This window comes from Spea bombifrons, chromosome 1, assembly GCF_027358695.1.
Source record: "Spea bombifrons isolate aSpeBom1 chromosome 1, aSpeBom1.2.pri, whole genome shotgun sequence".
In the NCBI taxonomy this organism is placed as follows: Eukaryota; Metazoa; Chordata; class Amphibia; order Anura; family Pelobatidae; genus Spea; species Spea bombifrons.
Window position 1 is genome coordinate 19,701,583 of NC_071087.1, and position 27,360 is coordinate 19,728,942.

The following is a 27,360-nucleotide window of genomic DNA, read 5'->3' on the forward strand; positions in this document are numbered from 1 at the left end:
AAAAAATTGAGAGTGATGGGAGTTATGATGTACTTTTAGAGCATAATTAGATCATGAAAAAGACATTGGAAATGGTACAGCATAACACCCATCACTCTCACACACTTACCAATCAACACACCTACCAATCCACACGTATACCAATCCACACACATATACACCAATCCACACGTATACACAAATCCACACACATATACACTAATCCACACACATATACCAATCCACACACATATACCAATCCACACACATATACACCAATCCACACACATATACACCAATCCACACACATATACACCAATCCACACACACATATACACCAATCCACACACACATATACACCAATCCACACACACATATACACCAATCCACACACATATACCAATCCACACACATATACACCAATCCACACACACATACACCAATCCACACACACATATACACCAATCCACTCTCACTTAATGCTTTCCTACCTTTCCTTTCTTCTTTCAGCTTCTTTTCCTCCTCTTCGCTCCTCTTCTTCAGTTCTTGTCTCCTTCCGGGTCAGAGGGCACGGACAGCGGTGGGCGCGGCTTCAGTGTTGTGCGCCGGGATCTGACAAGAAACCCCGGCGCACAACAGCTGTTGCCGCGCAGATCACAAGGGAGCGGTATCGGAGGTCATTAACAGACCTCCGGCTCCCTTGAGTGATTTTAAGCCGGGTTCAACCCGGCTTAAAATCACTCAAGGGAGCCGGAGGTCTGTTAAAGACCTCCGATACCGCTCCCTTGCGAGCCTGCTCCTCCAGCGGCGGACATTACTGTCCGTCTCTGGAGGGGTGCCGGGTGCCGCAGGTTGGCACCCCCTGGAGTGTGGCGCCCTGTGCGGTCGCACACCCCAAAGGTCGGCCCTGCTCTAAGGGGCCGGCCTTAGGGGTCTGCGGCCGCACAGGGTTTAAATAAAAACATCGGGGTTTTTTTTCAACTTTATTTAACATCCTCCATGTTAAATAAAGTTAAAAAAACTTTATTTAACATGGAGGATGTTAAATAAAGTTAAAAAAAAAACCCCGATGTTTTAATTTAAATCCTGTGCGGCCGCAGACACGTAAGGCCGGCCTTGGTGGGGACTTCCCGGCCCCTTAGAGTGGCGGACCCGGCAAATCCCCCGTGTTTCCCCGAAAGTAAGACATATATTAGCCGACCCCTCTGAAACCCCCGATACGTCTTACAATCGGGGGTGTCTTACTATCGGGGAAACACGGTATAAGCCTGATTGGCCATAATGGAAACATTTAAGAAAAAAACCCACAGGCTGTTGGACCCCTCAATTACAGCCATAATCATCAAAACCAGCCCATCAATTTTTTAGACTACATCTACCGATAAACTATTTATATGTGCCCTTCTACACACAGTCCCTTCTCGCTTTCCCTTGTGAAATAGTGGCAAAACATGTTGCAATGGCACTGAAACGGGTTTGTTTGTTTTGTTAGGGACTCTACAAATTCTACAAATCCGAATGCACCAATTCTCTTTGAGGCGGGGCTCTAACCATTGAAATACATTCCTCCCGATAAATGTCATTAGGACAATGGCCAGCTGATCCAGGGGATACTCTGCTGGGGCAAGATAATTAAATGGAACATTTTTACCCTGTAAAAAAAATTAGGGAATTCATAATCCCCTATTCTACAAGATAACCCTGCCTACATGTATGTGACGAGAAGCAGCCTATAAAAAGAGCACTTATCACCATATTGGCTGCAGATAACTGCATATGTTTCTGCATAATTGTTACACGGTTTTATCTGCTTTGTCTGGGTCAGATCCAGAAGGAAACCGGTTAATACAGCATGGCAAAAATGATTAACTTTGCACAAAATTGATTTTGTGGATAGAGGGCCACTAGCTAAATAATGAACCGTAGCTCATATGTATATAAAGGATGCACATGTTGTGCCGGCAAATACAGTGAAAGCTTTATCTAATTAATACAGATAAAATAACTCAATGATCTTGATTATTTTATACCAAATCTTTTTTTTTTTATCATATTTTTTTTTACCACGGAAAGGGTTTATTTCAGATAAAAATACGTACGAGAGGCTGGGTTATTTAATGAGCTAAGAAATTGCAGTGTTTTTCTAATTTGAGATGAACTACATCTCAGATAGCAGATTTGCTGTTCTATTTTATTTAATCAGCCTAACGATCTATCATGGATCCTAATTACTCCATTCCACCCTAATTACAGGGGTTCTGTGCTGTCAATGGCAAATACTGTGAATTAGGCACAGATATAAACACATACTATGCCTAGAAGCAAATATTCCCTTAGAGACCATCTCTAAATGTTGCTAATTTAAGGGAACTTAATTGTACAAGACATCCAATTTTTTTCACAACATACAAATGTATATGCATTTCGCCAATACTATAATTCATTACGCAGATTGTGGCATTCGTTTATAGTTGTACAGTTTATGTGGCACAGTCACTTTAAAGAATCTTTTCTTGCGTTTTGGGTAACTTAATCAAGCCTAGAATTTGTTAGTTTATTGCAAAATAATAGTATAATAAAAATATTCCCACGTTATACATAATTGGCAGCTAAAATGGCAGAATAAATCATTACATTTTCTGGCATAAATAATTATTTCTTATTTTAGTCCTCCCTTTACAGTTTTATTTCTGTAACGGCAAGGATGATCACATCAGCCAATTAAAGTCCAATTGACCCTCTGTGAAGTCCTGCCGATTTATGTTAGCCAAGTAACACTTTCTCAACTCTCATGGGGGGTGCCTTGATGTGGCAACTTAGTTTGTGTGCAATAATACAGTACCAAAGCTTCATGTTTAATGTTTAGTCTTTAATTTATGTGCTGGTAATGTCCGGTAAAACACATAGTACAATAACAGTCAGAATGGGTCATTATTTCTCTCGCCCAGAAAGATGGAACGTAATGTCCATTGTCCAAACCTATCATCATCCTACTGATCCAAGGACGCTTGGCTGGTATAAGGAATATTAAATATCAGTGGAAGCACTTTTTAGAGAAAACCAAGTACATTGTGGAACTTCTTCCGTCTTGGAGGCAATAGTGTGCTTAATATAGTAGATCACTGTAGGCACAATGTGCCCCAGTTTATACTGCAACTTCCATGCCCGAGGAACAGGCAGACAAAGCAACTTTCCGAAACATCTTACATTACGAAAGTGAACACAGCATGTAACTTGCCAAGGTGTGAATCATATAAATAGAACACTTCAAGAGGAAATTATATAGTATATGTAATTATGCTGGAAGCTAATGCAGCGTTATAATATAATGAAGGCACACATTTTGAATATTTTCAATCCATTTGTATCGTTCTTGTAATTCACTTAACAAGTTTACTTTGCCTGCATTCATAGAAACTAATTATAATAGAAACTTTTTTTTGTATTTCTTGTTCTTCACAGATACAGTAGCGGAAAGAAATGCATTAAAAGAGCAAATATATCCCAAGTTGAGAGAATTCTGCAGAGAGAATTATGGCATGGAATTCCAGGTACCCCATCATTGCACTGAAATTAAATCCAATTGGATTATTTTATGTGATAAAATCTGCTATTGCAATAATTGCCACCATATTATTCAAAAAATGGGCAGACATGATAGGCTTTTAATCTACTGATATATTATTCTCTTGTAGAACTACATTGTGTTATTCAGTGCACAGGGCTACAGAATATGTGTTGGTCACCCTAAAACAAGAATTATTAAACGTATTCTTTTTTGAGATAGCAGTATATATGATTTATGACTGAGTTATCTGAGTTTTGAATAATTTATGGTTTTCTGATCACTACCTATTAGGGTGGCAAGCATATATATCTATATCAACATATGCATATATATATATATATATATATATATATATATATAATATATTATGTTCAACTTTGCATAAACCCTCACACTACCGCCACAAAAACAAGCAATGACTTTGTGCTAATACCTCTTGTCTAAAAAGGATTATGACTTTCTGCCGAAATTTGAACTGGGTCAGATTAATATATTGTAAATGTGTCCTGAACAACCTAGGTGAATGATTTGGTGATCTTTAAAGGTAGATGCTAATTCTTAGATGAAATGTATCCCTCCACCAATTCTCATCATGTCCCTTTAATGTATGTGTGTACTGATCATTGTGAATTAATCATTACTTTCCATATACAGATTATACAAATTGCCAATTATTACAGCTCTGGAATTCCATTATACTGAGTGTGTGAAGAAGAGAGAGGGGCTAGTAGTTCTGTGTAACGGAGAATATTCTAATTTACGGGCCCCTTTGCTTACATGAAGGAATAACAGTGTATAAAAAAATTAGGGAACTAAAATCATGTTAATGGGATTTCAAAAACAAAATGAGTAATAGCATTGTAATATCACAATTGGTCAAGTTTTTTGTGCCAGGATTTTTCTTAACGCTTACAGTGATTGAAGGGCTAAACAAGTGCTCCCCTCTTTTTCCACATTTTTCTTTGCTTTCTGCCTCTTGCTATCTTTTTCCTTCAGTTCTATTCTTTCCTTCCTCTTTGCAAATTAATTTATCGATATCACTTTGTCCCATGTCGCCGGACTTGATCAAATCGACCGCCATGGGACAGGTGAGAAGCATAAACCAGTTAGCATGCCAGGGGCCTGGAGCAATTGCGCCATGTGCACCACTGTTAATCTGATGCTGACCCCAGCTGCTTGGCTTGCACGAGATGTGTTCAGCCATCACATATCCTAGTGCCTTTACTCATGAGGTATACTCACCACCAGATAACTTGGGCCATGGCAGAAAGTACTTGTTCGTTTTTGTTTTTTAACAAAATTCGGCCAACATTTTCTTTTTCAGAAATCTCATTCCTTCGTCAGGTTGCCATGGAAACAAGAAATAAGCACATAGAATTCAATAGGGAATTTGTGACCAATGGATGGAAGAAAGAGGATCAAAATTAGCTTAGAGTTATAGGGTTAAGGATGGTAGTGGACTGGTTAAATGATCTTAATTAAATGAAAACTTTAGAGAGTCTTAGATACTGTGGGAAATGGCAGGCTGAGGTTCACCAAGTCTCACACAGAAGAATCTAAATGCTCAGATGCAGCACAGCAGTGTCACATAAAGTAGTCACAGTGTAACGAATGGATCCTCTGCCTGCTCTGCTCTTACATAGGCTCTCTTCGTTACTAGTCTGCTTTTCTTTGAAAAACTCAGCACAGCCATTGGACAAGCCCTCAGCATAATGTGACAGGAATTCGCTGATTGGACAAACGAAGATCAGCTCACTCAATGCCCCTCCTCTTAGTGCAGGCAAAATGGCGAGATTCTTCTCCACTTAGTGTAGTTTAAAAGGTAGCTGCAGTGACAAACAAATGAATGAATGAACCAAGATTTTTTTTATCGCGTATATTCGTTTTCTATTTATTTTGTCCAATGTTGCATTCCTTCGTTAATCGGACAAATGAACAAAACTGTAACATTCAGCATGAAAACGCATTCGTCCAAAAACGAATGCGCAAGCCTAGTTTCAGGCGGTTACAAGGTCTTTGGGGGCATGTACAGAAAGGGCTGTCACAGGACCATGGAAGAATTTACCAAAGGTAAACAGGTTAAAGAATGCAGATTAAAATACCTTAAAACAACTTCAATATGCAATGTGTGTCTTTTCATTGAACAATGTCAAATGTCATGTCTGTGAGAACATTGGATGTCCTACATCGTAATGGTCTAATAGAGGAGATTCAGATTGCGGCGATTTTATTAGAAGAGCCATTACATTATAAAATGGATTAAAAAGCAAAAACATGGGAGATCAGGCATCAGTTGTCATATTAACATAATTAAAAGTCATACAGAGCCATTAAAAAACTGCTGAGGCAATTTCAGGATGTATGCTTAGGACTGCTGATAATTAAATAAGTGCTAATGCATGTTGTATTTCTGAAAGAGACTTACTTTGGTGTTTTTTTTTAACTCCTGACTAATAGCATTTTACATTATAATATTATTTATTAATACAACCTGGCACATTTCTTAATAGAGATATTGCTATTACCTCATTACCCACTGCTATGCATAATAACATTGCTGTAATTGTGAGTGCTTTGGATGTGTTGGAACCACACATTTTTCTTCTTAATGGGTTTTATTATTGGATTTTATTTCGTACATTCATCAATATTATCTAAATAAAAAATATAAGCATTTTATTTACATTGATCAGACTACTTGACCTCAAGGAGTGTTTATTGGTTGATATGACCAGTGTTGTATTAAGCAGACTTCAGAATGGGGGATTCTTGCTTATTGTTGTGTATAAAAAATGTATATTGCAGTTAACCACACCAATAGGGACCTTACATAATAATATACTGTATAATATAGTGTCCAGACCACATATAATGTTTTACCCCACTTCTTCCCACCTCGTATTCCACAGGTCAGGGCTGTCTTTAACATGGGGCAATAGGAACAGCTGCCCTTGGCCCAATTATTCCTGGGGGCCGATTGCAGTTGTCCCTTGAGCCTGCAAATACAACGGTGACCTGGGCAACCCCTGTGACCATGTTCACGCAGGCCTGCAGATTACCTCTGTGTTGCTTGCACAATGTGCAAGCAATCTTTCTTTTACCTCCCCAGGGAAGGAGGAACGTAGCAGGTCACATTATGTAATGATATGAGTACATCATGATAATGAGTATGTATTTATGTTCGTGATAGCATGGACGTGTATGCTTAGGTGGGGGCAAAGATGGCATAGGCAGGGTGTTTGGGGCGATGGCACAGGCAGGCTGTTTGGGGGGAAAAAAATATGGCAAGATCTATGTGTCCAATCTGCATTTTGGGGGGTGCTTTGATCTATGTCTGCAATTTTGGGTTTCCATGCATACTGATATGTTTTAACTTATGGGGTCCCTATATGGATGACACTATTTGGCAACAGATCAAAAGCACCATTCAATACAAATCCTGGTATAGTGACCAGCTTTTATCTGGAGCAGATCCTTGGAAAGTGGGACCACAAGATGACTTCAGTGTTGGGGTAACATTAGACCGTGTTGGCGGTGAAAAAGTAAAAAATTAATAAAATGTGAAATTGAGTAAACTGGTAACATTAGTATAACCAAATATAATAATCCTTTGTGTTACAATGTGGTTGCGTGGCTTATGCCATTGCTGTGTTTGTGTCTTGATACTCTATGTTTCTCATATTTGCATTGGAAACCTGTGAAACAGCAATAAAAAAAATTAAAACTGTGGTTTGCTAAACCACATAGGCTTTTTATGTTCTCTAGATTAATGCCTACTGTTTTTAGGTGACAGAGACCTCCATATATTATTAGCCCCACCTTTTGACCCAGGACTGAGTGAGCTATCGGTTCCCAGGTATGGTAAAACATCAGTCCAAAGTCATATGCAATTTTCAATAACTCAGCTTCATATGAATTTACGTTAATGATGTCGGGCTGGAGCCGAGCTGTATTTATGAAGCCTGATAGTATAGTAATTGCTCATTTACGTATACTGTGTAAACCTCCCTTAAGAGCAAAGCCTAAGGGAGGGAAACATTAATCCTGTATAAACTGTCTGCATTCAGTTCCCAACATTAGGCAATTATCTAAAGCCTAGTAAATACAATGTTAGCTCCAGAGACAAAAACACAAACATTGTGTACAAATGTGATCAATATTTTACTGATTAACTCCCATTGAAAGAATGGATCCAGTTGCATGATATTGTGCAGTAGCTGATCATAATTTGCTTATCTCTGGTTCCAGATGGTGCACACAACAAAGGTTTAAGTCGTATAGCCATACGGTCATTTTTACTAACATTAGAATGAGGACTTTACAGGGACATTACAGCGGGTTACAGCTACAACACTCAACTTTTGGCTGTTTTGAATAGAAATGGTCTGTGTTGCCCCAACCTAAGCAGAGCCAGACTGGCCTACCGGGATACAGAGAAAATTCCTGGTGGGCTGCCCACCCTGTGGCTGGTCTTGATGCTGTCCATCCAAGGATGGGGGTGCGAGTCCAGGGAGCATGGGGAAAAATGATCTTTAAAAAGGAACAGCACGACTTAGATGGACTTACTGACTAAAAGTGTAAGTGTGGCTGCAGGTGAAAGAAGCATCTGGGAAGGTATAGAGTGGGGTGAGTATGTGAGTATCTATGTGGATGTGTATGCGTAAGTGTGTGTTAACTTGAGTGCATGTGTCTGTTAGCATGAGCGTTTGTGTGTTAGGGAGTGTGTGCTAGCATGAGTGTGTATGTGTACATGTGTGTTAGCATGTATGTGTAAGTGTGTGCAAGGATGAATGCATATGTGCAAGTGTGTTAGCATAAATGTTTGTTAGCATGAGTTATATATGTACATGTGTTACCATGAGTGTGTTAGTGTAGGATGAGTAGTATGTGTGTGTTTGTGTAAGTGTGACAGTGCATGTGTAAATTTGTGTGCCAATACAGGGTGATAATGCTTGGGGATGGAAATGATGGTGGGGAGGAATGATGTGGGGGGTATAAATATGGTAGTTGGGGGATAGTTGTAATGTATGTGTATGAAGATGGTCAGTGACAGCTCTACACTTTACATACATACACATGAACCCACTCTAATACCATACACTTATACATACATGCTTACATATACACAGCCACTCTAACACCATACACATACACATACATAAATACACTCACTCACAGCAGCTCACACATTTTCCCCTCCCTTAACCTCCCTCTTACAGTTTTAGCTCAAGTTTCTTATCCTGTTTATTATCTTCTATGAAAGTGATTTCCGTGCTTTAAAGAACTTTGTTTTCAGTAATTTATTTTTTTTTAAACTTAAAAATGGTTAATTTCATACTTCATACTCATACATGTTCTCCCCATTGGTTCCAAGCCATTACATGTCATGGGCCACAGTGATGTTATCATATGTATCTTATTAATGACTTATGAATATACTTCTGAAATCATGGTTTGTCTGTATTCCGAACAAAACTAAAAAAATATTAGGGCTAGGAACCCCGCATTTGCCGTATGCACGATGATGGTTCCTTGTAATATGGTACTCAATTATTTCTGGGGCTGGTCCCCTGTCCTATTGAAGAAAACCAAAGGAAATTTTACAGCAGATAAAAAAGTAGGTGGGCCGAGGGGTTTTTTATCCTCTTATGTTCTGTGTTTCCCATATTTGTAGGTGTTGCTCAGAACAGTCCTGGATTACTCTGTGATTACCTAGGCAGTGATTCTTACTTGACTTTAGCACCTACTGTGTTTCAATTTATAGGCCATAGATCTGTACTGGGGCGTATCTCCAGAGGAGTGGGATTGTCCAGAACTGCAAAAAACCCGTATGCGTTTATTAGAAGACTGTCTGAAAACGTCTGCCGGACCATGTTTTGTGGTGAGTAATATTACATTTGCAGTTCTTAAAAAAAGTGTTTATTAATCAGATGATCATCCAAACACTGGTAGAAAAAAACATAGAATTTAAAATTAAAGAATAAAGGATCCATAAAAATCCACAGAACAGACACAATGTATATTAACAATCACCTATTGTGCCTAAATCAAAGAACTGGTGAAAACCCTATTTGTGTAACTGGAGCCAGTGTGAAGAGTCGCCATCCCAGTAGACATGCATTATATCACTGCATTTACCCAATCAATGTTAATAGGTCTAGCTTATATGAGGTTTCTTCTGTAACACTTTATTAATCAATGACAAATACAGCAAATTAGTCCTGACAGAGCTTTTTATATTATATGATATGGTATGTTAAATGACAAGCAGTATTCTGACAGTAGATATTTGTGAATGATTTTTTTTGCACTGAAATATTACATATTTATGTCTAATGTTTCATTGAATCAGTGAAATCCTCAGACGTTTTTCCATTGTAACATTATTTAGAATGCCCCTTAATCAAGATACTGGCAAATGAATTTATCATAATGAATTAAAAGAAAACATGTTTTATACTATGCATTGTGCTAATTTAATAAACATATTTCATGGTCAAAAAAAAACCCATAAAAAAATTGGAAACATTTCTTATGAAGTCTTGATACATGCCCAAATGAATATCAACATTTATATGTACTGCTATCATATTTTCAAGTTTTCTCCTTTAAAAGTAATCAGCATGACCTATTTTGGTAGATACAGTCACAAACAGCATTTTCAGGCAGTGGTTCAGATATGGAAAATGAGGATTGGCAGCAAACAGGCATTAAAGGCATTAAAGGCATTAACAGAGTAGTTTACAGTAGTTGTTGTGGGAGAAGAAAGCCTTATAGGCTGGAGAAGTCTTGCATAGCATGGCTGGCCCTGGGAAAGGGATGAATATGACCGTATGAGCCACAACACTCAATCGATATTTATCCTTTCCTATATACCTGTGCCATTGGCATTATTTATCCAGCCCTTGACAATAAGCTTGTAAAATTAAAATGTTTTCTTTTATAAACCAAATTACTCTTCTCCTACATTAGATGGCGAGAGAAGCAGCCTCCGAAAGGTGATGCTGTAGTCTAACCTGTACCAATAGCTTTCAGGAGTTTTATAGCCACAGTATTATCATTAACTCCAGAGGGAAAACACGTTGGTGTGCTGTGCACACAATGAATTGCTTACCATACAGATGAATGTTTGGTTTTGTAAATGAAATAAGTATTGTAAGAGTTTCAAAGAATAAATATGATTCCTGGAATGTGATAGCTACTAGACAGACAATGTACTAGAGTTATGGAAGTCATTTTTATACAGGTTTTTTAGTACCGTAGCATGGAGAAGTATGAGGAGAAGGCATTGCGGATTCAGTTTCCCTGGTTGGAAAGTCATATTCCCAAGAACCTATTAGCAATGTTGATTCAAAGTAGTCAGAGGAAGATCTACCGATATGAAACTGAAAAGAAAATAAAACATTATTGAAAGACTGGCAAGAAAGAATGAAAAATCTAAGAATATAAGGAATTTAAGTACCATTGGTGTCCTTAAGTAGGATATATTTTTTTCACAAATGCCTTTGTGATGCTTAAGATATAAACATGGATATTACCCTACCAGGCGAGTTTTTTACTTAGTAAAACAAAACATGAAAGCCGAAGGAAATATAAAATGTATGTTTCTCCCTTTGGGTTTTCTTGGCACTGTGTGCCTTTAGTATTACCGATACAGGTTCTGCACAGTAATAATATATTTACAGTTCTTCATCTAATCCTTTTTGAGTCATTTACATTTTATAAAAGACATTCGCTGAGTTTGGGCAGATTGTTCTAGAGTAGGCTGTCAAGGGTTGCAGAGGGGAAAATTATAGTTCTTAATATTATATAATTACTTGAGTCACGATTTCAAAATACTAATAGCTACAGCGAAGACAACCCTTCTGATGATACACGTGGAGGTAAACTGGATACAGCCATGAAAATCATTACATTTTATAACTTCTCGATCCTGTTTACCCATTGTACATAGCTGTTAGGAATATATAGCTGTTTGTAATATATATATATATATATATATATATATATATATATATATAAATAATATATATATATATTAAATAATATATATATATATACACACATATATATATATATATATATATATATAAATATATATAAATACAGGGGTACATATCTTAAGTGTAGTTACAGAATGTTAAAAATGGGGGTTAGGTTTCTAGAAGGAAATGGCAAAAAAAAGCTAGCCAGATGGGGAGATTTCCTGGCAAAGGCTGATAAGGTGAAAGACATCATGGCCACTCGTGGTACTGAAATATAATCCCATGGATCAATATTTGATTACAATTATCCCTTGTTAGTAAGAGGAGAAAACACCCTGTTTGTTTTGCATTATCCTAAAACAGCCAACACAGCGAGTTTTATTGTAAACTGCATAGACATGCATGTAGGCAACAGAGAACTCTCCAGCTGCTGATGAACTACAACTCCAATGATGACTGTCAGGGCCGGCCTCGTGACAATATGATGACATGAGTGCGGGCAATGACGGGATACGTGCGCCGGTATTATGTGGCTAGGAACAAGCTGGCTGGCGATCATGAGTGCTGCAAAAGCAATGATTATCCTTGTTCCACTATATTTCTACAAAATATATTCCTTAACAACCTTACTCTTCTTAATTAATTAGTTTCCCAATTAAGCATCTGCATGCACAAAACACAGCAAAATGCGCTGTCTCTGTAAAATGATTTTGTCCACATTAATTAGAAAACACATTTAACTTTAAAGTTTAAAGGTATTAAACAAATGCATACCTGCTAATTCAGGTCCCACTTCACAATTAATTAAAAATGCTTTATGAAGCAGCTAAAAAAATAAAAAAGATGAATTATAAACGTTGCCTTTTTTAAGAAACAAAATAGAAACTGTTCACTGATGTATATACACCGTTTCTAAATTAGTGATCAGAAGGTTACTGATCCCCTAAATAATTTACTTGCAGTGACCAAAAAACATTAAGCAGCAAATTCCTTTGCCTAAACATGTTTGTCATCTTCATTATGCACCACATGGCCAACTCAATGTTTATTCTGCAAGTTGAGTTGGCTATGTGTAATTCAACCATGGGATGCATAGCGTGTATGTAGAGTGTAGATGGATGGTGTGTATATAGTGAATATTGATGGGGTTAAAGTGAGTATGTTGTGTATGCATAGGGCATGTGCATTGGAGTTATTAAAGATCAGTTGATATGACATACTTTTTGGATTAGTCTGTCCATGACTCTGATTTCCACTGTAACTCTCATGGAGAAAGTAAGTATTAAAACTTAAGTCCACTTAAGATTGCATTATAGCAGAACTATCCATAACTATACATAATACGGAACTATACATAATACATAACTATACATAATATGTAACTTGAGTTTAGGATTCCAGTAGTTTAGGATTCCAGTAGTTTAGGATTGCGCTACCAATGTCTCCAGGTTCAGGAAGCCAGTTTTTTATTCCACTTGCCTGGGTAATGATTAACACAACCTAGTCCTTGAGGCAAATTCCGCTAGAGTTTCAGAGTTTATTTAATGAACATGTAATGAGACAGTTCATATAGGGCATTACAAATCATCCTGAAAACCTGCTGTTTCTGCAGCTCTCAAGGACTGGAGTTAAATTAGTGTGTTCAAGTAGCGTGTTTTAGATTAGAAGGATGTAACCTGTTTGCACTAAAAAGGCCTTCCATGCCACCATGCAGACATACTGTAGCCCTTGATTGATAAGAAATACATCCTATTTGCTCAGTGTTAGGCAGGGGGGGACTGGCGCACTCTGGTCAAGTGTTCCTCCTCCTGGTAACTAATATACACACTAGCACACACATACACACTTACACATACACACTCATTCCAACACACTAGCACATTCACGCAACATACACTTACAGTCTGGACTTTTTGAAGAATTGTGGACTAACAATTGTCTCGCTGCCCCCCAGGTCAGCCTACCCCTGGAGTTATGTAAAGAGGGAAAAAACATCAAAACATAATAGTGAGTAAAAACAGGTAGAATTGGCTAGAATTAGAGTTAGGTAGGATGAAAGATATACATTTTAAAAATTAACCCTTTTATCACCACTGCTAATTTGTAGCCTGTGGTGGTCGTATCATTTTGGACCCTTAGATTTCCTAGAATGTGCCCATGTTGGGGCTCTTTTGGTTTCAGTGGCTGCTCTTGAGGTTACTGTATCCACAAAAACTGCAGTATTTACAGCTTGATGAGTGCCTTGTAGTTAGCCCATCTTTATGTAGTTGGTATATAGTCTCATGCTTTTCCCATTAACCTATACCTCTTCTACTGGAAGACTATTCCACTTATGCACCACATTTTCATAAATGTTAATAAATATGGCATTAAGGACATAGTTCGGTATAGCAATGCTGCTATATTAACAAAATTTATGCACAATATTTATGCACAATAAGTATAAGATGCAGCAACGTTTAACACTCAGGCTAAATTTTAGACTAATGTTGTAAAACAACTTTACATTAAGCCTCATGTTATTGTGTACACGTGTATTATACTTACCTAAGTGTCCTACAATAGGAAAAAATATGATTATATGTGAGACTTTACAGTATATTTCTTACATCTGACGGAAATACTGCACTATGTGTAAATGTAAAATATACATGTGCACATTGGGGATAAATAAGAACATCAAAGAGAAATAAAGAGAAATAATAATAAAATAGAGACGAAAATATTCCAGATTTGCTCTGAGGCTAAAAGATTTAATTTCACACATAATATAATGATCAAAAGCTGTCAGACAAATCTGAGTTTTTTTTCAGTATGCAACTGTAAAACAAATAAATAAAAAATTATCATTGAAATGCATAATTATTATAATTGCTTAATAAGTTGGGGCAACTTCCCAGGAATATGATCAAAGAATCTCAGTGAAGAGTAAAATGTATTTGTTGTTACAATTACAGTGTAGGCTGTGGATGAATTTCTTCTTGAATCTAAGACGAGACCAGGCACTGATTAAGGTGTTTACATCAGGAAAAAATGACGGCTGAATGGCTATTGTCAGCTGTCAAAGTCTTCTTAGTGTTTCTAATATGTCAACGGCTCCACAAATGACTACGAAGCCTAGTAAACAGGCAGTCTATTTTTGGATAAAGATGTATATTTTTTGATGGATTGGATTAGTGTCAGATTCACTATTTTTATATAACTGGCCCTGCATAATACCGTATTTGCTCGATTATAAGACGACCATGATTATAAGACGACCCCCCAAAATCAAAATATTAATTTAGGAAAAAAACAAAAAGCCTGAATATAAGACTACCCTATAGGAAAAAAGTTTTACTAGTAAATATTAATTCATGTGAACTAATTTTCCTATTTAATAAAAGCTATGATTGAGAAAAATATATATTTTTATTTCCTTTTATTTGCCAACCTGCCCCCCCCAGTTATGCACATCTGCCCCCAGGCTTGCCACTCTGCCCCCAGAAATGCCTTATACCCCCCCTATTTGCCACTCTGCCCCATGATGTGCCTTTTAACCCCCTATATGCCCCTCTGCCCAATATTATGCCTTATACCCCTATATGCCACTCTGGCATATAGGGGTTAAAAGGCATATCATGGGGCTGAGTGGCATATAGGGGGTTAAAATGCATTTCTGGAGATATATATATATATATATACTGCTAACAGCAACCACACTCCTATCAAGCCAAGGCAGCCAGTACATGCTGGAACCTGGGGATGTTAGAAGTGTGATTACAGCCTCCCTATGCCATGCTACCACCCCCACCCCCCTTACACATCCATGCTATCACACACACACTCATTCACAAACATTTAAATACTCATTCATTCCATTAATCACACATACACACACACGCTAAAAACCCCCACCCCCTTACCTGAACTGCAGATCTCCCACTCGCAGACTTCTGCAGGGGCCCGGCAGTGCGAACAACTTCTCTGGCCCCGCCCCCAGAGGAAGGAGGGGGGAGATAGAGTTATGTGATGACTGTGCTAGCTTTGACGCTGCTCGCGATCAAAGCCCGGTAAGCAGAACGGCCGAAGCAGAATGAGGTCTGATTAGAAGACGACCTCGATTATAAGACGAGGGGTATTTTTCAGAGCATTTGCTCTGGAAAAAACCTCGTCTTATAATCGAGCAAATACGGTAATTTAGTGATATTTCTTCAAAGCCTTCTTACCCATTTTATTATGCAGGGCCAGCTCAGCCCTTCTTGCTGGAAAAACCTGCCAGTGTTGGCCCTTCATAATGAATAGTGAATTGAGCCACATCTCTCCCACAAACTACTAATGTCCATCAATATTGTAAATGGAATAAATTGATAAATATTCAATTTCAATGTTATGCGGAGGGTTAAGACTGAAAAACATTTCAAGGGGGTGTCACAGAGCATAACACCTTTTTGTTATTGTTATGTTTTATATATATATATATATATATATATATATATATATATATATATATATGTTATTTTGTTTTTGGTTAAACAGTGACGTATACTTACTAGTAAACACTTTTACCAGAAATAATCCAAAATCATAAACCAGCATTAATTGAACGTTGTGTTCAAATGAATTGTTACTTAGTCCTAGCAGGAGAAAAAATAATCAAAGTGAAAATAAAACCTTAAGCATTGTTAAATTTTGATAAGTTCTCTTTTGATTTTTAATTAAGTGAGAACATACCACCTTCAAGAATAGAATCAAGTGTTTGCTTGTGGGAAGTGTGAATTCTTGTATAATTACCATGATAATAATTTTGCTGTTTTATCGCCTTTAATGACTAAAGCAGAAACTTGTTACTTCAAAAAACTGCCACATCGCCACCTAGTGGACAGTATTTACCAGTTCACATAAATCCCTGATAAGAAACCATGATTAAATATCATTATTTTTATTATATTATATATATTATTATTATGTGCAAATATGCAATTAATTTATTTTGAATCAGATCTTTTACCTTGTGAATAAAATACATAAAAAGCACAAAAGTTAGTTTCTGAATTTTACATTTTAATGAATATCCCCAGTCAACTTTCTATACAGTCCTGCCACCCACCTTGAATGTTATCCTATACACAATTTTATAATTGATTTCGTCGTTGATCAACAGTAATGATTGTTATTCTTGGTCTTCAAAAGGTACATGGTGACAAAAGAAGAAAAACAGTTGTGACCAGGTGTAACATATTAAATTGCTTTCTCAAATCAATCCACGTGACCTCCCCAGCTCATAATATCTTCCAGGGCACTGATTATATTTTATTGTGGTTGGATGACAATTTAATTCCCTCAGGTGGGCAGTAGGCATTTGTCATAGCAATGTAAGCCTGACAGGGTTGATGTTTTTGTTATGGAACGTAAAGGATTACTTCTGAAGAATCAGTTTGGCTCATGGATAATTCAATTGACTCTTAAACGGGTGTCTGTAGCCAGCTGTGAAACAGCATCCTCATGTTTATGTCAGTAGCAGAGAAAGAAAAGATAATTTGCAGTTTCTAAACCACTCAGGAACTAGTATAAAAATAAAGGTGATTGTCAGAAACCATGTACATGTATGTATGTACCCCCTCCCCTGATGTCCCTCTTTCCTAGTAATTCAGAATGGTCTTTTGGTAGCCAGCCATCCCCTAGTATTTACCTCTGAGTGTCGGGATGTTACATCAGTAGGTAAGGTCACTATGGAAAGCTGTCACAAGGGAGATCTCTGATTTTCCCAACTGGTTCAAGGAGAAGTCATGATCTGTCCTTGGCTGCCGCCCTTCCTGTCGTTCTAGGCATAGGGAGAATACACCACCGATTAATAGCCTGCCCCCCCCCAGATAAACCTGTAACACACATTCAGCAAAATACGCATTTTTTTGTTTGTTTGTTTACACCAAGCAGGTTACAACACACTTGCTATTAACCTTACTCTTTTACATAGACCACAACAATGAAAATATATTAGAGATTCTTTGTTCCCATCCTATAGCCACCTACTTGGGCAACACAATTAAATTGTGCGGACTGCATGGCTTCTATACAAGGTCCCTATATGGAGTCATTAAAAATACCTTGACACTCCCCTACGCCAAATCAAATTGCATAATGTTATTAGTATCCCATGACTGCATTGAAATATAGATCATTGTAATATATTAATAGTTTTGTGTCACTTAAATAAGTCATTTACAACTCCAATGATGCTTTAATATTCCTTGGTATGACCCCGAATAAGAATTATTTATGACATTTTACTACCGCTAGTACTGTATACCTCTCCCATAAAGTCTTCTTAAAAGAGTCACATGTACACAGCTATTACTGTACTGTGAATGACAATTTACTAAATATACAGATGTTTCACATTTAAATTAATATGTGTATGTAGTATAATTGTTACATTATTCCTAAACACACAGCAATTATTTGTTGCAAAATCTAGGGTGGACCATCTACAAATAGCTAATACAAATGTGTATCTTAAAAAGTTGTTGTTGGCACCGAATTATAGTGTCTAATAATTAAAGTTCTAGGAGAGTCAAGTCACAGACTGACAGTTGCGAAGCATTTAACGTGTAATGGTTTGTAATTCTTTACTGTGTCAGCCATGTAATAAAAGATAATCACCAGTTGTGGGAGGGTATTCACATACCAGTATAACCAGCTCTGCAGCAGCTACTGTGTGTTTGTTAATCTTAACCTCAGCCGTAAACTCTAGGTTTAATTAATAAACCCCTTCAGATTTAGCCTAATCTTTAGTATGATATGCTGCAGTCAGAAGAGAATACACAATTGCTTTTTTTTTTAAAGACATTACATATACCGTATTGGCTCGGATATAGGCCGCCCCCGTATATAGGCCGCACCCTAAAAGTTTGGTGCTTTTTTAAAGAAAAAGTTTTTTTCTTTAAAAAAGCACCAAAAAAACATGCTGCCACTCTGCCCCCCCCCGAGATATGCTGCCACTGTCCTCCCTCCCCGAGATATGCTACCGCTGCCCTCCCTCCCCGACATACGCTACCGCTGCCCTCCCCGACATACGCTACCGCTGCCCTCCCTCCCCGACATACGCTACCGCTGCCCTCCCTCCCCGACATACGCTACCGCTGCACTCCCTCCCCGAGATACGCTTCCGCTGCCCTCCCTCCCCGAGATACGCTACCACTGTCCTCCTCTGCCCCCCCCCGGACTTACCGGAGCAGACTCCCGGGTGTCTTGCGAGGCCGGCGGGGGACATCTACGCAATACAACTTCCGGTGCCGGCCCTGGATGTGCCGGCACCGGAAGTTGTATACGCGTATTGCGTAGATGTCCCCCGCCGGCCCCGCAAGACACCCGGGAGTCTGCTCCGGTAAGTCCGGGGGGGGCGGGGGCAGAGGTAAAACGCATCGTGCGGAGGTCCGCACGATGCGCTTAGACAACCTCCCGTGCCGGCACCCCCCCCGTGGGAAGTGCTGGCAGGGGAGGCTGTCTGAGCGTATCGGGGAGTAGGATGCAGGTCCCCTGCACCGCTGCCGGGGATCTGTATCCTAACCCCGCTGCCTGCCTGCCCGGCGCCCGGGACTGCATGTCCCGGGTGTCGGGCGCTAGACCCCGAATATAGGCCGCACCCCCACTTTAAAGACTTAAAGTGGGGGAAAAAAGTGCGGCCTATATTCGAGCCAATACGGTATATATATATATATATATTGTGACAATACTTAAAGTACCTATGAAGGGAAGGGTGGTATCCACCTGGCTGAGGTGATACCTATCTGGCCTAATGCGGATCCCCAGCATACTATTGTGGAGCTCGCACCCTAGAAGAGGCACAGGTAGACTGCTTCAGGGGCTGAGGTGGCACAGGCAGACTGCTTCAGGGGCAAAAGTGCCACAGACAATCTGCTTCATGGGTAGAGTTGGCACAGGTAGGCAGCTTCAGGGGCAGAGGTGGCACAAGCAGGCTGTTTCAGGGGCAGAGGTAGAACAGGTATAGTGATGGGAGTTACTCTGCACTTCCATCAGTGTCTGGCTCAGTATATAGTGATAGGAGTTATGCTGTACCATATCTGCTCAGTAAATTTATTTATTTCAATTTAATTTATTTATAAGTTAATTTATTTTTTCATATTTCTCATTTTTTCCAGTTGGCATACAGTTTACAGATTTATAAAATAAATATTCTTGTCAACATTATTTTTTTTGAGGGTGTTTTTATATTTTAAAGTGTGGGGGGGCCAGATACAGGATTCGCCCCGGGTACCAAATACTCTAGGTACGCCCCTGAAGGTACATAGTCCTAAGTATCTCTACTCCTCCATACCCTATTATTAATAATACCAATAATATTAATAAACTAATATCAAAAAAATATCCTAAGGGAAGCATTGACACTTAACAGATTTATTTGATTTTTATCTTAATAATTCATGTAATTTTGCATTTAAAATGAATTTTTATTTTTTACTTCTAAAGTATTTAAAAATAAGGTGTATGAAAGTACAAAGACATACAAAAGTTGACTTTACAGATGCAATAACTTAATGCGAAGAAATAATCATGTAGATCTGAACAACACAAGCTAAGATGGTTTTGTTAGTATATACATACGGTGGGCTTTATCATCACACGAATGATTCTTTTTTTCCCAGACAAGTAGGGCTTTTTTCTTCTTTTTTTTAAATCATATTCTTATACATAAATGTAAGACGTTATTTTTATAAACAAAATGTTAAACAGTTGGATCTTTCTTTTTAGCTTTTTGGTTTTTTAACCCGTACCTTACTAAACCTGTCTAATTACCCTCTAACCCCCACTACACTGGGTTTCTTTCTTTTAAAAAAAGGAGACTCTGTTTTCCGCACAAAATGATGGCTGCTCTTGTAAACACCCCACTTTGCATCTTTATTTAATCCAAAATCTCTAAGCACAGCAGGGTTTTCAGTTAAAATGTGCACTTGGCATTATTATTACTACTTGAGATTTCGTATATATACACAAATTGTGATTATTTTTTAACCACTAAAATCCAATGCCTTGGTTTTAAATAGCTGAAATTAAAAAGAAAACACTTGAAGCAGAAGTAAATTATTGTTATTAAAAGGAACTATGCTTAAATGCTATTTCTTTTCATGAAAAAGTGATAATAATCTAATTAAAATGCAAGCATAAATTTGGGTATATTAAATAGTGATTTTACAATTGCGTGTTTCAAAATGCAACTTGGAACAAACATTTCCTTGAAAGCCCTATTAACCTGTTGAATAGAGCTTTGAATAAGGGGGAAGTGGGCCGGAGTGGGCATGAGAGAAGGAGGAAAATGATCCAGAGACCCAGAATGCAGCTCTTCACCTGGAGACTCTGGGTCAAACCTGGTTTCCAATGAAACACACAAAGGCCGTACTTTATGTGGCCTTCAAGTTTCACATAGGCACGGGTAAATGTTTCTACTTCCTGTTCCGTATCTCAAAAAAGCAGTTTTATGTATTTTAAATATTTTTTTCTCACATAGTACCCCACACAAAGGCTCTTTCAAATAAGTCATGGAAAAAATTTGAACACCAATTCAAAATGTCTTTGTGCCATTTCCGTGTAGCATAATTCTGTGGGTCCTGTGCCCATGATTGCACCCCAAAACCAATCTTGTAAGCACTTCTATTCAATGGGCTTATTACTCTAACAGTAAGTACTCCTACCCTTGACTGTCTAGACATGTGTGTGTGTGCAGGGCCGGCTCTACCATGGAGCAGAGTGGGGCAATTGCCCCAGGCGGCACTTTTGAAGAGGCGGCATTTTGCCACCCCAATTGCTTTTTTTAAAGCAAAGGAGAGAGACGGGCGCCGAGTGGTTTTCACTTACCAAGTTATTAGTACCCGCTCGGCGCCCCTCTCTCTCCTTTGCGAGCCCTCTAGCTCGGTCTTGGTGCCGGCTTGTAATGCTGAGTGCCGGAAAATGACGTCATTTCCGGCGCTCAGCAGTAAAGCAGCGTGCACCATGGCAGAGCAGGGAGACTTGCCACAAGACTGCTGAAAGGTAAGTACAAAGGGGGGGGATAGGGTAGATAATAGGGAGGGAGAGGAAGGGTAGATAATAGGGAGGGAGAGGAAGGGTAGATAATGACCCCTGGCGTCGGCAGGGGCGGGGGAGCATCATTTTAAACTTTGCCCCAGGCGGCATTATGTCTTGGGCTGGCCCTGTGTGTGTGTGTGTGTGTGTATAATAAATTATGTAACAGTATGTAGTTCCATAGATACTGCCAATGATTCATTTATAAGTAATGGTATATTTGCATTCTGGGATTAAAGAGGTTAATATTTTACACACATACACACACACATAGATAGATAAATAGATAGATAGATAGATAGATAGATAGATAGATAGATAGATAGATATAGATATATTAATTGCATTACTGTAGAGTAATATTACTGGCCCCCTTCATTAGATTTACCATGACCCTAATTTGTGTAACTAGCCACTGTTGATTGGGGCAGTCAGAAGTAAGATTCCTATGGGCAACAGGCGATGGACACCTGGAAATTTTCAGCCTAAGGAGAAATCCCAGCAACATGGAATTGGACAACATGTGCACTATCCAGCCCTTTTCAATGTACACCCTCCAAAACAGGTTATCTAGAAGACTCCTATTCATTCTTCTGATAGTGGCCCAACATCTAAGAATTGGAGCAGCCCTAGGGTAGGTCTTTTAAACCCAATAATCCTTAAATTAAGTTAAATAACGTCATTATTATATCTCAATTGTTTAAGGCATGTGAAGTTGGTGAAGGTACTTGATTACAAATCAAGAATGTGAGTAATCTAGACCATTTAGATGAATCTTCTCAACGCAGTAGCTAGCTGTAAATATTTAAAGCTTGATGGTATCCCATAACTACATCAGCATGATTGTAAAATACTGAAGTGTTGGAGATAAAGTATTTCAACCATAAATACATGTAGAGTTGCACCCATATCAAACTCCATTTTATACAGCTAACCATTATGATTGAACTTTAATAGGAGTCACAATATGTCAGATCTAAACAGTTATCATTCCAATTCACAGGGCCTTCTTGGAGAGAAATATGGAACCATTCGAATCCCTGGGGAGGTTGAGTCATCTGAATTTGAAATGATCCTGGATGCTGCTATTGAAGCTAAGCTGGAAACGAGGACCTTGGAGGAATGGTATTGCAGAGATGAAAATTCCGTGCCACCGGCGTATTACCTCAGACCAAAGGAAGAAATGCTGAGCAATCATCATAATCCTGTAAGACCCCCATGTTATTTTAACTTATTATATATATATATATATATATATATATATATATATATATATATATATATATACTGGTACTAATAACCCGACTTGCTGGGTAGTGGTGAGGTCCGGGGATAAGGTTGAACTTCATTAGTCAGGAAAAAAATGTTTGCATGTCACATTTTAAAATCAATATGTTGAACTCTACTTTGAACAAGGCAGGCCTTGTTTTAATAAAAATAAAAAGTGCCTGTAGCTTCATCTACTATGATTTCATTTCCTAAGTGGAACTGTTGCATAATTAAATTCAGTATTTAAATCTAACGACAATGGCATATTTATTGACGTCAACGTAACCATTTTTGGATAATGTAGTATATCATTAATTATTTTAAGCTATTTCCTGTCCTGGAATGATTTTCATTCTGCTCACCCCAGTCTTACAAAGACTGCACTTACCATGGGTCACCCTGCTATAAATTGTTATTAATTTGTGAACACCATTGTATGCGTTTAGTTCACAGAACCATAATGTTTTATATACTTACAAATTTGTATTAATGGCAGTGTGGCTTTAAATATAGTACTAAAGTAATGCATTTTAATACACAACTATTATATACAAATATTTATTAATGTCGTTTTTTTCCACAATTATATTTTTCATCATAATTAGTTCTGGTTTGTAGTCTTGTGACTATATAAGAGAGCATCAATAGGATAAAAGGCAACGTACCTAGATAATATACTTACAGAATAGTTGCCCTTTTCATAATTTGCCTTTATTTATAACCAGGAGCATCCCTAGGGCAGATTTGGCAGCCCCCTACTTTAAAATGTAAAGACGTCTACAAAAAATATAATGTTTGCAAGCATGGATTTCCTTGCTTTCTCCTCCTTTGTCCAGGACTTGCTTACTTGCTCACTGGTGATCTAGTGGGACACACAATGACGCTCTCCAGCTAGCTAGCAGTGCACTTGAAGGCCCATTTTTGAGAGTTTTTTGGAGCGACCAGCCTGCTCCTGCTCTCCGTGCTGCTAGCTGTGGGTATTAAGTGATCTCCATCAAGTGTTATACCCCTGCTGGGGATCTGTGTGAGTGTGGCACCCCTCTAATGAGTGGCATCCCCAAGTACACCACTGTTTATAACCACATCAAATGACAGATCTGCTTAATTTTCTTTGCCAAATGGTTTACGTTCTGTGGAACAGCATGCTTAACATATTTCGGAAATGATTTCGCTTTTAAGATTTTGGATAGACTATTTTTTTAGAGCGTCAGACATTTGCTTCTTAAAAGGTTTCTCAGTTTTTATTCTTTTACAATTTCAGCTACAGGATGCAGGATCCTACGTTTTATGTCAAGTGGGTTGTGCATTAGTTCCTGAAACATAGTTTTTTTCTGTATTTTTTTTAAAGAGGGATGAGTGTAGTTATATATATGGCTCACAAATATTTTTTAGCCCACAAATGATTATAAATAGTTTATCTGAGAGTTTGTGGAGTTTGTTTTACGTTACACAAACCTAGATGGACAACACAGCTCTTTGTCAGTCGTGATTAAAGGGAGCCAAAGTAAATAGTTTCTATTATCCGAGGGCTGGGAAAGTGTCTATAATTAGAGATGATCCTACTGATAACCAAAGAAGTAAAACACCCCTTTATTTACAATATAATAAAATCACTCAGAGATTTCTTTTTGAATGGCTTAGCTAAGGGGCAAACACAAATGTCGCATTACAGAACATTATCAAAAAGAAATTCCCTTTCAATGTCACACCATTCAGTGTTTCTACTGATTATATTGGAACAAGCACGTATTGTAACAAAATATGTGTACTCCTTAACGAATAGGAATTATTATTGTGTATAATAAAAAGTATGCATTCACACAAGTCAAACAGTGTATGAAACCGTTTAGGGTTTAACGTAATAGATCACTGTTTATGTTTATTTTAATTACTTTTTCAAAATGCAGCATTGTTTTCATGTCGCGCTGGCTGGCAATAACGCATTCATGAGAATATTTCCGTGGTTAATGAATAACTTGAAAGATAATGAGTTCTCCAAGGTATTGGTTTACTTGTTTGATGCTGAGAAGTTCCCGTACACAAATGTACACATGGAATAAAAATGTTGGATAAATACATTTTGATATAATTTCACATCTTTCTTTGTGTCCAACCTGCTGTCACTCTGTGGCTTAATTGTCCTAGTTCTCCTAAACATGGGATTAACGAGTGGAGGTAGAATGGTGTGTCCCTTTAAGGATTCCTAAAATTGTGTGTTTCTTACAGATTTTAATAAATGATTGAAAAGATTATAGCCGTGTTTTATAGGTTAAAAGAATTTTACAGGTCTTTCTATGGTTTTTATTTTTTTTTTTTTTACAGACGGACTCTTCCACAAGTTCAGCAAATGTGAAGAAATGGCAAGCGGTAGCTGAAGAGATAAAGCATATTTTTAATACTGCTGTTAAATTACTTCACGAGAAAGGAAAGTTGAAAACCAGCCAAGCCAAGAGATATTTATCGTCTGGTAATAATTATTTTTGTGGTGACGTAACAATCAAACACAATTACCTGAGCAGAAGCCTCTCTCAAAACGCAAATGTTCTATGTCTTATCTCGGGGGAAAACACCAGAGAAATTTGTATTTCTCTGGCGTACAGAGAAAAAACACCCGAGAAATAATAAGACTACTGTGTATCATTACTTTTCCGTGCTTTTTTTTTATCTAGCACAAGGAAACAGTTGTAACATTGTTTTTACAGCAAAACAGCGACTCTGTGGTTTAAAAATGAAAATAGGATTGGACATTTGTTTTGACTGCCCAAGTGATAAAAGTATGTGTATGTCCGAAGGCCTTGTATGCCTGAGGGAGAAACTAATGTAGTTTAATAAAGAGATAGCTGTGAAACATTGTAGTGATATAAAGCGGGAAGGCGGGTAGAGTTGGAAGTTTTTATCTGTGTTACTGTATTTGTAAGGATAACAGAGCTGAAATGGAGGAAAATATGTTATCACAGGTAATGATATGTACCTAGTATTCTGTAACCTTTCTGGGCGATGTGGGGCAATCAGCCTCTGATATGCTCTGCTTTAAAGATTTTGCTTCACTACCTGAGCTTGTCCTTTACTTCCTACATATAGCCACCAAGTGTCTAGGTGTCTAAGACTTTTAAGTGGCAGTTACATGATGGTAACTGGATCCTCTCTATGCTCCTTTTATGATTTGTGTATGCATTCCATTTCTGTAAAATATGCTAGTAGGATACTGCATGTATGGGGTGCTCCAAATGTTTTGGGTGCTCTATTATTCTATTCTATTCTATTTACCCTATATTTTTGCCAACACCCATGGCTGCCTGTGGCTCTGCTGAATCAAGTCCTGGCAAAGTGGTAGAGATGGGGCATTTTTGGGGGGCTGTGATGTCTTGATGCAGGACATGTGATGTCACAATATCTTTAACATATGGTGGGCAGACCCACACATGTCATCATGGACCCTTGAATGTTTCGTAAAGAAGCCACCCAAAAGTTAAGTATCCCCATATTTACCCCAGCAAACATAGGATTGGAAACTGTCCTTCTGTAGAATCTAGTGGGCTTTGTGTCCCAGTTATGCAGGTGTGAAGCTGATAAATGAGATGCATGCAGCAGCATCTGAAAAACCTGCCTATTGCTGAAGTTCAAGTCTGATTACGTAGACAAAGAACTGTGTGTGATTGCTGAAGCTTGATTGAATCTCCCGGCACCAATGTGATGACTGTCACCCTTACTAATCAACAGCAAGGTGATTTCCAAAAAGAAAAAAATAACTTTTTCTGTGTTTATGTCTAGTTTACATTTTAGTCTGTTCTACTTCACCAAATTTGTAAAGTGGAACAATTAGCAGGAATAATCATCGGTTGCTATGGCAATTGTACTGCTTTTTCTCAGAAAACCTTTACAAATCCCTCTGTCCATAATATCCATTGTTCACTGTGTATGACAGTGTTCCACAACCGAAAAAGTTGCATTATTGTGTATAAAAAAGGCAGAAATGTGCTGCAGAAGAAGCGGCAAAGCCACAAAAAACATCTTGATTAAGCCAACTCCTAGACAAACCTTTAACCACATCTGCTAAAACAAGCACGTCTCTCCTTGGCCACTGGAAATGATGGGAGGTATGATTTATATTTGGTTCCACAAAAGTGAAATCAAAATGCCAATATATCAACTCCAGCAGCCTCCACACCATTCATCCTAGGACCCCCAAAATTCCCATATATAAAAATAACACCCATCATGCTACTCTATCCCTCAATGTTTCCTAATAATGCACAAATGCAGTACTAATACACTATATGACCAAGTATGTGGATACCTATTAGACTTGCTCGTTCATTTTCATACAAATGCCATTTCGTGCCCAATTTTACTGTTTTGTATTTTTCCGAATAACGAGCCAACAAATGCAACACTGGAGGAAAGAAATAAAAAACAAATGTGCGCAATACGAAAATTTTCATTCATTCATTCTGTCACCGCAGCTGTCATTTTAACTATACTAAGGAGGATAATCTGGCC

The 27,360-nt window shown here is 38.1% G+C and overlaps 1 protein-coding gene across 1 annotated transcript in view; it reads left to right on the forward strand.

The window, feature by feature from the left end:
* NWD2 (NACHT and WD repeat domain containing 2) overlaps nt 1-27,360 on the forward strand; it is a 69,783-nt gene that overhangs the window by 34,166 nt on the left and 8,257 nt on the right. Inside the window, exons 2-5 of the mRNA XM_053458356.1 lie at nt 3,442-3,530; nt 9,312-9,428; nt 22,595-22,798; nt 25,183-25,327. Coding sequence (XP_053314331.1) covers nt 3,442-3,530; nt 9,312-9,428; nt 22,595-22,798; nt 25,183-25,327 — 555 coding nt within the window. The remainder of the gene's footprint in view (nt 1-3,441; nt 3,531-9,311; nt 9,429-22,594; nt 22,799-25,182; nt 25,328-27,360) is intronic.